This window comes from Miniopterus schreibersii, assembly GCF_964146895.1.
Source record: "Miniopterus schreibersii genome assembly, chromosome: 15".
Lineage (NCBI taxonomy): Eukaryota > Metazoa > Chordata > Mammalia > Chiroptera > Miniopteridae > Miniopterus > Miniopterus schreibersii.
The window spans coordinates 49227702-49241069 of NC_138115.1; the positions used below are offsets into that span (position 1 = coordinate 49227702).

General features: G+C 39.3%; 1 protein-coding gene across 7 annotated transcripts in view; it reads right to left on the minus strand.

Annotated features, from left to right (window-relative positions):
- Nucleotides 1-13368, minus strand: part of SETD2 (SET domain containing 2, histone lysine methyltransferase) — an 82703-nt gene that overhangs the window by 68499 nt on the left and 836 nt on the right. For 3 of the 7 annotated variants that reach the window (XR_014000378.1, XM_081159763.1, XM_081159759.1), the window contains exon 2: nucleotides 6729-6821. The exons of 3 other annotated variants lie outside the window; for them this stretch is intronic. Coding sequence is in view for 3 of the 4 variants with exons in the window: in XM_081159763.1 (XP_081015889.1) it covers nucleotides 6729-6821 (93 nt within the window). In the remaining variant the exon portion in view is untranslated. Of the gene's footprint in view, nucleotides 1-6728; nucleotides 6822-10599; nucleotides 10717-13368 lie in introns of those variants that run through there. One more of the 7 variants, XM_081159761.1, reaches the window with a different exon arrangement.

A 13368-nucleotide genomic window follows, 5' to 3' on the forward strand; every position in this document is an offset into this window, starting at 1 on the left:
AAAGAATTGAGGGTAAATTCTTAATGACCTGATCACATTATACTAATGTCTTACAGCCCCCATTTACTAGACCACCATCACCGTTATAAGCAGCTGACAGAATATTTTCCATTTTTCAGGTAGTAGGTTAAATGCTCTATATACATCTAGCTCATCTGACCCTCAAACCTGTGAAAGGTATACTATCTGCATTCCCATTTTACAAATGAAGAAACCTAAAGTTATATAGCTAGTGAAGTGGCAGAGCAAAGTATCCATAGGCTGTTTCACTACAGAGCCCTTGTTCTTTTTTTTTTTTAAATATATCTTTATTGATTTCAGAGAGAGGAAAGGAGAGGGGGAGAGAGAGAGAGCAACATCAACATCAATGATGAGAGAGTCACTGATCGACCCCACAACCCGGGCATGTGCCCTGACCGGGAATCGAACCCCGATTGCCTGGATCCTAGGTCGACGCTCAACCGCTGAGCCACGCCTGGCCGGGCAGAGCCCTTGTTCTTTACATCAAATATTTATTAGCTAGTACACAGCACTGAGAGCAAAGGGTAAAAAGTTTCAGAGAAACATATTTTGATTCAGTGTACTAGTAAATGTTATCTGCCTAGCAACATAAGGGGCTGTATCATGAAATAAAGAGTAAAGGAAGTGTTCACACTAAAGTCCTGATGATCATGTCTGTATTATGAAGGGAAACTCCCAAACTAGTTGTAAAAAAAACAATAACTGAGGTTGTTTTTTCCCCAATTTAGGACTAGATTCTTCTATAAAAAGATACTGCACTGAAAGCAGTGTGGAATACTGACTCCCCGAGTCTGAGAGAGAAGGCTTATTAGAGACAGACTGTAGGGTATAAGCTCACCTAGTTAATGTTTAATAAGCTGCACCTACCCTGTATTTTACCAGACTGAGTACTTAATGCCAGCCTTCCAGTCCTACTCTTGCTTAACCACATTAAACAGAAACATGAAAATACACGGTGGTCAGTTCCTTCATGTGGTTATAGACTTTCATGCAAATTTGCTCTTAAAAGCCACCTTCAAAATAAAAACAATGAAAGTAATAAAACATGTGATGTGATTAAACCTAAACACATGAGAAAGATGAGGTTTCTCTCTTTTTAAATCCTCACCCAAGGATATGCTGTTTTTGTTGTTTGATTTTTAGAAAGAGGGAGAGAGAAACATCAATGTGAGAGAGAAACATTGATCTGCTGCTTCCTGTATACACCCCAACCAGTGATAGAACTCAAAACCTGGCTGGGAATCGAACCCGAAACCTTTTGATGTACAGGACGACACTCCAGCCAACTAAGCCACTCGGCCAGGGCAAAGTTTCTTTTTAAACTCAAAGATGATATATAATTCAGGATCTCTTTCCTTCATAAATACTTGCTTACTTTGGTGTTTAATATTAAAAATGCTTCTGAAAATAATTTTATTCTTTCATGGTTCATAAGCATTTTTTTCTGTTTTAAGTATAAATATTAAAAATATGCATGGGCTGTGTTTTATTTTGGTAACACAATGAATACAGCAACTCACAAAGTTTCTAGCATAATAAATTACTACCAGACCAAAATCAAAATACAATGAAGATGAATGAAACTCAGTTTTCTTAAGGAACAAAAGCTTAAAAGCAATATAAAAAAAAAAAGCATCATTTATTTTCTGATAGTTATGAGGAGTTTAAGCATCTTTCCAAAAAATAGCAAATTTATATTTGAGGTGTAGAAGAGATTTCAAGTCAACTAACAAGTACAAGCAGGGCAAAGAATGCATGACTTAAAAAAAAAAAAGCAAATAAACCCTGGAACAATTATTCTTACAAGGCCAAGCCTATGACTATGTAGAATAGGAATTACAATGCACTGAATACAGTACCCCTCACCACCTCCTACATGGAAAATAAAATTAAAATGAAGTACAAAGGCTACCCATGTGATAGCAAAAGACTGGAAATGGCCTAAAAGTTCAACAACAGAGTGCCTAATAGCCCTGGTACACCCATCCATTCAGTGTAGTAGTACGTAGCATTAAAAATAATGAGTCCTGGCCAGTGTGGCTCGTTGGTTAGAGTGTTGGCCTGAGCACTGAAGGGTATCGGGTTCAATTCCTGGTTGAGGGCACGTGCCAGGGTTGCAGGTTCAATCCCTGCCCAGGTTGGGGCACATGCAGGAGGCAACCAACAGATGTCTCTCTGTTTCCTCTCTCCCTCTTCCTCCCTCCCTCTCTCCTTCCTTCCCTCCCTCCCCCGCTCTCTAAAAATCAATGGAGAAAGTGTCTACGGGTAAGGATTAACAACAACAAAAAGTAGTGATGAGAATCTCTGTGTACTGCTCTGGAGTGGTCTCCAGAATATTTTATTAGGTGAAAGAAGCAAGACACAGAATAGTATGTTTAGTATGCTTACATTTTCAAAAAGGAAATGGAAGACTCAACCAAAATGAAACATAATGATTACATATTAAAGGAAATGGTAAGAGGAGAACAGGGATGGAAGCTATACCTCTTTAAATGTTCTTTTATTGCAGTAACTTTTGGAATCATGTAAAATGTTGCATTTTTAAAATGAGAAAGTAAAAAAATGATTTCTATAAATTCCAAAATTAAGAACTGTATCAAATTGGCGACAGTATAAACACATAAGTTAAACTTCATATACCTTACTAGAATATATCCTAGGAGCAAAAAACCATAAAGAAATCTTAAACTATATTTAGTCGTCTTATTGTTATAATAATATTGGTATTAAAGAAACTATCATATATAAATAGAAAAAGCAAATAAGTTATTATTCCATTAATGCCATTAGGAACCAATATTTTCAGCATAAAAGTTTTAAAATAAAAACTCTTAAATATGAATTGGAAAGATGAACTGAGAAGTTTTCTTTTTAAAAAAAATACAAATATCCTAACTGTTCAATAAAAAGGCCTGAGCATTAACAACCTGGTAGTCATGAGTAGCATGACTAGTATTACAAATTATGGTGTCTAAATATCATTTGCACTAAAAAGAACCAAGGCTCGAAGAAGAAACAGTTGAATACCATCTCCAATACTTTAACACTTTTTAACATAATTAACGAAGCGAAATGGCGGCCAAAGAGATTATCTAGAAAAATGTCTAGGAGTACTTGAGATCTTGCTTCCCAGCACATCATCCATCTTGGCTCAAATAAACTCTCATAAAAATTATTAAAAAAAAAAAGAGAGAGAGAGAGGGAGAGAGAAATGTCTATTTAAGTCTTCGCGCAGAGTCGGCATGGTTTCCTGCTTCAAAAGTGTCTCTTACTCTCCTCAAACTTTCTTTTAATAAGGACAAATGAGATGAAAATTTACTAACAGGGAAATTTCAAAGTATGATCTAGGTTCTTTTTAAGTATTTGCCAACCTTGTATACCTCCTTCTGCCTTTGCAATACCATAAAATAAGCACTGGTTTTTAAATTGACTGTGAATAATGCAGATTTCTGAGCAAGGGAGTCATTAAGTTAGAATCTTAATGATGTACAACTTAGGTTAGAGTTAAGAATGGTCCCATTTTCCAAACAATTCTTTAAGTAGAGAAAACATCTACAGACATCTAAGCAAGTTACATGGAAATTTCTTATTTCAAAGTAACCATAATTGTATAGCCTCTCCTGTTAATCCACAACTACTTTGATTCCCTAGTATCACAATGAGGAATGATATCCCTCTGGCATCTTACGCTCCCACAAATATGTTCATTATTGCCACTTGTGAGCTCTGTTCAAAAACCATGAGTTCAAGTTCTAAAAGCACCCATGGACTAGGACTACCTCACCACCTGGACACAGCTTGCAATAACAAGACAAAAGTAACACAAGCAGCAGCACAGTGGTATGTGTGACATGAGAAAAGCATAAAATAAACATTACCCCTCTCAACAAAAGGCAAATTATCTTTAGTAAACATAAATTTTTTTGAGGCACAATAAAATGCTTAGTTAGAAATAGGTGAAAATGTACTCCTGAAGTTTTCCCCAAGGTAACTGTAATAGGTATACTCTTTAAACTTAAGTTTACCATGTCCACTAAAAAGTAAAAACAAAACTTTATTGTTACAATTATGAAAAGTATAGTACAGTCCTTTCGGCAGATTAGCAGTAGTTTGTGTAAGGAAATAATGTTAATAGCTGAATATCAACATTGAAACAATGGTAGTTGAATATAAAACCAGTGTTTCCCCAATTATAGTACTGCTTGGATACATTAGAGAAACAACAAGACTACCAAGAAATACTTGGTGCTCATCTTTCTTTGACTACTTTTGACTGTTAAAGAAGAACGTAATAGTCCTGGCCAGTCTGGCTCAGTGATTAGAGCATCAGCCTGTGGACCGAAGGGTCCCGGGTTCAATTCCGACCAGTGGCACGTACCTTGGTTGCAGGCTTGATCCCCAGCCCTGGTCAGGGTGCGTGTGGGAGGCAACCATCAATGACACATCAATGTTTCTCTCTCTCTCTCCCTTCCACTCTCTCTGAAAAGCAATGGAAAAAATATCCTTGGGTGAAAATTAAAAAAAAAAAAAAAAAGATAATAATAGTGTCAGAGGATATAAAATTGGGGCACAATTTGGAACCTGGCTATGACAGAATATTTTTTCAGCTGGGCACAGGCTAGCTGCAAAACTTGTTAGCTATGTGCTTTTGTGAAACGTACCCATTGCTTACAAACTCTTACAATTTCCATCAGTACTGCTTTTACCACATAAAAAATTTAAAAGATGTGTTTACAAGCATGTGTATTTTTATAATTCTCCAAGTTTTAAGATACTTTAGGTGTTTACTAATACAAAGCATAAAGAAAAGCTAACATTTTATTGGAGCCTGTATAAGCATTCATTCATTCCTTCACACAACTTAGACTTGCTTGTCTCTATTGCTAGGACCTAAGGGATTTTGTAGTACCATGTACGAGAAAATTCAGGCTATGATGAAAATGTTATAGAGACTTGTTGTTTCATTAGATACTTTTTTTTTAATCCTCACCCGAGGATATTTTTTCCATTGCTTTTCAGAGTGGAAAGGGGGGGAGGGAGAGAGAGAAAGACATCGATTGGTTGCTCCTGCACGTTCCGATGACCAGGGCAGGGGATCAAGCCTGCAACCAGAGGTATGTGCCCTTGGCCACATTTGAACCTGGGACCCTTCAGTCCGTGGGCCAATGCTCTCACCACTGAGCCAAAACTGCTAGGGTGAGACTTGTTCTTTTAAATGGAGGAATCCCAGTAACTAGCAGCCGGGCACATAGTAGTACATGCTTAGTAAATGTTGCAGTTGACTTGATTCTTCATAACTATCATTATTTTCACCACCATAAAAAATGTAGCTTATGTTACAGAGTTGATACAGATACTCTGGTCTAGAATTGATAAGTTAATGAAAGTTATATTTTTAACCAGGCAATTTTAGAAAGTCTTTGTGTATGCTCAAGATCAGAATAAATGGATTTCGATACAAATGGTGAGTGCATCAGTTGGTTGGAGCATTGGTCCCACGCACCAAAAAGGTTGCAGGGTTCAGTCCACAGCTGGGGTGCATTTGGGAGGCAACCGACTGATGTTTCTCTCTCTCTCTTGTTCTCCCTTCCTCTCTCTAAAATCAATTTTTTTTTAAAAAAAAGGGTTTTTGCAGCCATCTATCTAATTTATGAAAAATAATGTTAGCTCTACCTTACATTAACAAAATTCATAAAAATTTTAAACCTGGCATGCATCATCTGCCAACTAAAGTAGATGGCATATAATTAATAACTATTCACCAATAAATAAAAATAAATAAATAAATAACTGTTCACTAAGAGGCTACATATCAGACAAAAGACTCAAAATACAGGTTAGTCCATGGGTCTCCAAAGAGCTAATCATGAAGCAAATATTGGTCATTACTATATAACCCTCCCCTGAGAGAGGCTCCTACTGCACTTGGCAGGAAGTGGGCAGCAGGAAGAGCTGTAGTCAGAAACCAGACTTGCTCCAAGTTCTTGCAAGCCCCACAGCAGGCTCCCAGTAAGCAGACCTCCCAGCAGCCTGCCAGCAAGATCACACTCCTACCAACACCCACACACCATCCCAAGGATATTTTCACTTGTGGGATGTCAGCAGCTGACACAAAAAGCAATCTAAAATAAAAAACATCTATAGTAATTCAGACCAATTTTAAACCTCCATCTAATGACCAATGTATCTGCTCAGTTGGAAAACACATTGAAGTAAATGTTAGCCTGATTTTTAAAAAAAGGGGGGGGAGGCGGGCTACCAAATTAAACATAAAGTACATTATATATAAATTCCAAAGCTAAGGGTCCCAAATACAACATTTTATTACCATATGATAACCAAAAATTACACAAGGCAATTAACTGCCTCTTATTCGAATCCATGAAAGTAGACTTCCAAATATAAACCCCATTATGAAAAACAAACCTATTGAATTTTCAGTTGGCCAGCTTGTCAGCCAACTTCAAACTGACCATTTTCAAGAGACTGCACTTAAATGCCTTGAGTTTTCTCTTTAAAATAACCAAGCAACTAATCAAAGTAGGGCAGGAATAAAAGCTCTTTAATCCATCAGCACCAAACAGGACAAACAAACATTAAGTATGGACAATAAAATAAACTCTTTTTTTAAAAAAGAAAAAAAGTATAGGAGTCAAACTCAAAATAAAATCATGAAAACACTATCATAAATTACCAGACATACTCACCCCATGGGAAAACAGATTTGAAAGGAGACACCTTCCACATAGCACAACATGTCATAAGGCCCTTTTAAACTGCTTAACATGATAACCAGACACCTTAAGAAAATAAAACAATATAGTAAATCCATAGTATAGAGTATTGCCTGTTTAAAAAAAAAAAAAAAGAGCACATCTTATATGTAAATGCAAACATGCACATGATACAATATGTAGGAAAAAAGTGATATGTATAGTAGTATGACTCCATTTATGTAAAAACAAAAATCAGCCCTGGCCAGATAGTTCAGTTGGTTAAAGCATTGTCTCCATATGCCAAGGTTGTGGGTTCGATCCCCAGTCAGGGCACATAAAAGAACCAACCAATAAATGCTTAAATAAGCAGAACAACAAATTGATGTTTCTCTCTCTCCCCCCCCCCTCTAAAATTAATCAATAAATAAAAGTTACACACACACGCGAACAAAAATCAAACAAAAGGAAAAGGTCTGGCAAGGTGGAGCAGGGAGAGATGTTATGGGTGGATTTCTACTTTTTCCTCTATAAACATCTGTATTATCTTACCCTTTTACAAGTATTTATTGTTTTAGTAATTTAAAAAAGAAACCATTTTAAACATACTGCCAGACATTGTTATTGTTTTTAAATTATCACATTTAGAGTTCGTACAAAGAGATCACAGTAAAGTACCTCTCAAAGATTGAATTTAAAAGCTCTATCCTCAGATATTAAAGAAGCAAAGCCTAAGAGACATGACAAGTGAAATGTGTAATCCTAGACTAAAATTAAAAGACACCATTGGAACAAGTGGTAAAATTTAAATATGAACTGTATATAAGGTATTGTTATGTTAAATTGTCTGAATTTGATTACTGTACATTAGTTATCTAAGAGAATGATAGTTCTATGAAGTATTCAGGGGTGAAGGGTCATGTTTGCAATTTATACTCTCAAATGGCTTATTTAGCCAAAAAATAAAAGCATATATATTTTTTATATAGAAAAATAAAGCAAATGTGGCAAAAATTCAATTACTTGTTAATCTAGATGGAAAGTATATGGAAATTCATTATACTATTCTCTCAACTTTCCTGCAAGTTTGAATTTTTTCAAAATAAAAGGTGTTTGGTTTTTTTCCCTAAAGAGTGGATCTCAGAAAAAGAAAGGATTCTCAACCTGATTTTCAGTGACTCTAGGTATAAATGGTTCAGTTTCCAATATAAATAGTCTCTCAGGGTCTTTACAATAATTACCCTTAATGCATTACAAAATAAGGTACTCAACAGTACTTTGAAAGAATTAACAGAAATAATAAAGCCAGTCAACTTTTGATTCTGTAACCCAGTCTAATCATATTTAGTCATCCAGAATATGACTATTCTATCTTCTCTGCAAAAACTTACAATGCTCATAGAACATAGAATATCAGGGTCAAGAAAAATTATTATAGTATCTGTTAAAGAGTAAATCATAAAGAATTTCAATTTTTAAAAGGGGAATAGATTAAATCAGTTATTAACTACAGTAAAAGGTAGCAGAAAAGATTTTGAATTACCAAAGTTCCACTAATGAAATTAGGAAAGTATGATTGATAATCTTGTATGTACAAAGTGTCTTAACCATTTGAACATTTCTTAGGAACACACAACTGTATCAACAGTTGCTTGATACCTTTCTAAAGACATAATGTATCAATAAAGGAATGGTACGTCTAAAATCTAGAAAAGGCAAGAGCAAAGAGGGACATGAATGCTGGAGAGATATACGCTATCTTAAGTACTAGTAGAGTTCATGAGGCTTTCCGTACTTTACCAGAAAACCGTCCACGTAATATTTTGGCCTCCCATGTACCTCAGTAGCCCAAAGCGGGTACCCTGGCCTGTAGAACCATACATCAATCACTACAAAGCTGTTTCTCTCTTATAAAATAACAAAATTTTGATTCATGTACTGTATGCATAGCTACTAAGTATCTAGACCATATGTGGAATCTGATGATTACATTACAAGATCATCTCCTAGTTGGCTTCCTATGGCATCTCTATCCCCAATGTGGCTAAGGCAAATTATGAGAATTTATCCTCACAGCTTTATATCTTACTTAAGGATGCTGAAATGTTTTTCCACTTAATAAACTTTAGTTTTGCCAAATTCACCATGCTTTTCCTATCATGGTGCCTTGTAAAGTACTGTTCTTTCTAGCTGCATATTTCCATCCAATATTAAGCCTAATTCTTAAATCCTTATAAAACCCTTTGCAGAAATGCTATTACAATCCCCAGTTTATAAACAAGGGCACAAAGGCACAGAGTCATAACAAAATTTGCCCAGGTTAATAATGCTATTAAGTAAAAGAAGCAATATTCTAAACCAGCAGTTATGGCTCCAGAGCCCAGAGGTTTAGCTTCTTTGTGCCTTAGGCCATTTTGACAGTCTGATGAAGCCTATGGATGCCTTCTCAGCTTAATATTTTTAAATGTATAAAATATATATAATTACAAAAAAGACCAGTTACATTGGGGGGGACCCCTAATGTGTGATAACAGTAATATGCTTCTTAACAATCTAGTGGTGGATCTCTTATCTACTATAATTTCAATGTAATAATGAATGTAAATAACACTTTGAGATATCTACAATAACCACAATATATTATAAAAATATATGTGATTTGTACTAGTAGTAAAAACACAGGTACTGCAGTTTGCTGTTTATATTAGTAATGAAAAGAAATGCTAACTTCTACTTAGAGATTAGTGAAGAGGTAATTTCCCCAAGTTTATGGATGCTATCCATGTTAAGACCCCTACACTATATACTACAACAATTCTCTCAGCACTACAGTTTAAAAGGACCCCTTCTCTCTTTCTACAGTGGATCATCCCTTGATAATCCCCATCCAGTCTAGTGGTTTAGAATACTACCTAAGTTAATGACTACAAAATTCATCTCTAGTTCAGATCTTTCACCTGAACTCTAAACCTGGACATAAATTCAACCAGAATATCTAACAGGCATCTCAAATTCACCATGTCTAAAACTGAACTCCTAATCCATTCCCCAAACTTGCTCTTCTTACAATCATTCCTATCATTGTTGACAGCAACTCAATCTTTCTAACTGCTCAGACCAAAACCCCTGGAATCATCCTTCTCTCCTCTCTCTCACATACCACATCTGATCTATCAACAAATCATATTGGTTTGATCTTCAAAATATATCCAGATTCAATCATTTCTCACCATCTCCTGTTACCACCTTGGTACAAGTCACCAGCACCTCTCCTAGTTTACTAGCTTCCCTACAAGTCTCCCTGCTTCTATTGTTCCCCCTTGAAAACTGAGTGATCCTTCTTAAGCTGAAAGCAAACCATGTCACTCCTCTGTTGAAGTCTCTGGGAAAAGTCCTTATAATAGCTCTATAGGAGAACTCTGAAATCTGTACCCCACCCCAACCTAATCTACTACTACTCTTTTCTGTTCATTCCATTCTAGCCATACTGGGCAGTACACACTAAATCTGCCTCAGTGCCATGGAACTATTTATTCCCTCTATTTGGAATGCTTTCCCACTAAGTATTAACATGACTAACTCCCTTCCCTTTAAGTCTTTGCCTATATATCACTCTCAAAAAGGCTCACCCAAGTCCACCTCATTTTAAATTACAACATCTTCCCCAGAAATTCTGCATCCCCCTTTCTCCGTTTCTCAAAGCACTTACCTTTGAACATCCTATATTATTATTTATCACCCCTCACTAGTGGGTGCCCACAAGAGCAAAAGTTTGTTTTGTACACCCCCTAGTGTGCCTATCTTGGCACAAAATAGACATGCTTATGTTCAAAGAACAGCACTTCTATCACTGCAAAGGACTTGCCTGTCTCTAGAAGAGTTCCTTGAAGACTCTGGCTCTAATTTGCAGTGTCCTCAATCAACACCTGGCCCTGGGCCTGCCCGATAGCAGGCACCGAAAACACAGATACTCAGGTGATTACAGCCATTTTCACCTGAAACACAATCCTATATGCCAGAGAAAAAAAAGCCAGGTCTTACAGCTGTGCCTGATTAAAGAGTGAGTACAAGACAAATACAGAACATCAGGTTCCATCTGTTAACTTCAAACTGAATTTACATGTTTTGTGCTTCAATTTCTTCATGTATCTAAGAACCACTTCAAACTACCTAAAGTCTAAAAAGAGACCTTGGTCATTCCTTCCCTCAGCCTTGCCACTCCCTCTCAAGCCCATCTAATCTTATCATGCTTGACTTAAAATCCTAACTCCTAAATTTCCCCGGATGACCCCAGCTAGAAGCAATTAGACGAACCATACTCTGCCAAGTGCTTTTCACACATTATTCTCATTCAATCCTCCCAAAAGCCCTATGAGGTTGCTACCATTATATACCTATTTCAAAGATGAGAAATCCAAGGTTAGAGAGATGAAGTCACTTGTCCAAGGTTCAACTAGTGTTCAAACCCAAGTCTGACGCTGAAGTCCTATTTCTTTAACCCTACACTATGCTGCTTTTCTCTCTCCAATGGTATAGACGCTAACTATCTTATACATACCACCTCATAGGGTTTGCTGTCACTTCACTTCTCTAGGCTTCAGCTTCTGCATCTGTAAAACAGGTGATAATGTTCAAGATGCCTACCAATATCCCATCCAGGTCTCACAGTATTATGATAGAAAACATTTTATAATTCTTTATACAGTCCAGGCAGGTCAGCACACACACACACTCACTTCAGAACTTACTTAGTCACTGTTAGCAATCCAAAGCGGTGAAAACAGAAAAGCAGTGAAAAAACTCTAAGACCCTGTGTAAAACAACAAAACATTCTTAATTCCTCCCCACTCACGTCTATCAAGATGCACTTGAGTCCATTTTTCCATACAGTATGAAAAATTGTTTTCCCCAAAGAAATGTAACCTATGATCCTCAAAGCTTCTGGACTCCACCAAACCACCGGGAAAGGAACTGAAAGCAGGCACGTAGCCCACACAGGGGCGACCATGTTATTTTTGCACAGGACAAGTGCTCAATAAGAGCTTACTGGACCATGACAATTTTTCCTTCTTTTAGGTTTTCCAAGCCCCAAACCAAAAGCCTATAACATGAGCTTCGCAATTCGGCCCAGGATGGTGCAGGAAATCAAAACAATCTGATGAAGGTGGTGCTGTTAACCTAGTAAGCAAGAACCCCTGAGCGGAGAAAGCCATGTTGTCAACACTCATTGCAGATGAGGGCTGGGTTTTGCTTTAGAGAGACACAATACTTATTTCTCTTTTTTTGTGCAGAGATAACCATCAACAACCCCAACAGAATCCTGGGTTGGCCTTGAAACTAAGAGCTAATCAAGTAAGATCCAGGCATTTATGAACCAAGGCGAGAAGATCTGGAAAAGGGTTCAAAAAAAAAAAGAGCCACAGAAGAACTGATGTAAAATGTGTCCAAAGAGGAAACCTATTGGTATCATTCTGGTCATAAAGGTAACAGTTTCACTTGAAATCCCTATCGGCGTTATGATTTACACCGTAGGTCTAGACTCCGACCAACGCCGGCAGAGTTCAGGAGCAGCGTTGGAAACAATAGTCCTGCGCGGCCGAAGGGGAAGAAGTGAATCCAGGCTGTGCAGAGGCAGCTCTCGGGGGCAGCGACAGGGCGGCAGACACGGCCCTCAACAAAGGCGTAAACATGTCCTAGGCTGGAAAAAACTGCTACCGGGCACAACTGTAACTCGGTTTTCTAGCATACTGTCTCTTTAGGGACTCCTCGCACGATTCCCGGTTCCTAAGCCGGTCTTCCCAAGGAGCGAAAGTCATCCATTTAGGGTGAGAGGTTCCTGTTACCAAGGAAGCAGAGAGTCCTCTGGAAAGTGTGCAGATCTCTTAATCTGGACGGAAATGTGTGCCCCACCGAAGGCTTTCACTTTCGGGCGGAAAAACAACCCCGGTGTCACCTCCCCACCGGGGCTACAGAAACCTCGCCACCATTACAAAACAGAAGTGCCAAAGGTGCAGAATCCGGAGCCGGAAGCACTACGAGGCCAGGATCCAGTTCCAGGAGGAAAAAAAAAAAAAAAAATCAAACCCGAGAGCGCAGCGCGGGCCCTTCCACGGCCCCGGGCCGAGCGACGCGCGCTAGGCCCTTCCGGTCCGAGCTGCCGTTGCCAGGAGGCCGGGTGACGGGTCGGGCTTCCACCCGAGCCCGGGGATTCGCGGCCTACCCTCGCCGGTGCCCTCTCGCCGAGTCGGGCACCGGCAGCTCCTCCGCCTCGGCTCCTTCGCCTGCAGCGCGGCCTGAGAGGGCCGCGGGGAGCCAGAGGAGCCCCCCAGAGCCGTGGGCCAGCCGGGTCGGTGCGGACGCCGCCGCGGCGGAGGCCGTGGCCGCCCCTCCCCCACAGGCCCGGCCCAACCGCGGCTGCGACGCGAGGAACCGCGCCAACGCCGGGCCCAACCGCCGGCCCGTGGCGGCCCGGGCGAGGCGGCGGCGCGGGCCTGCTCCCCACGCTGCCCGCGCGAGTCCACCACGGGCCCGTTACTCCTCGCGCCGGCCCGCGCCGCGCCGCGCCGCCGCCCGTCAGGACGCGCCGCCCTGGGCTCGGGCCGGGGCGGCCGACGGCAGAGGGAGGCCGCGGAGC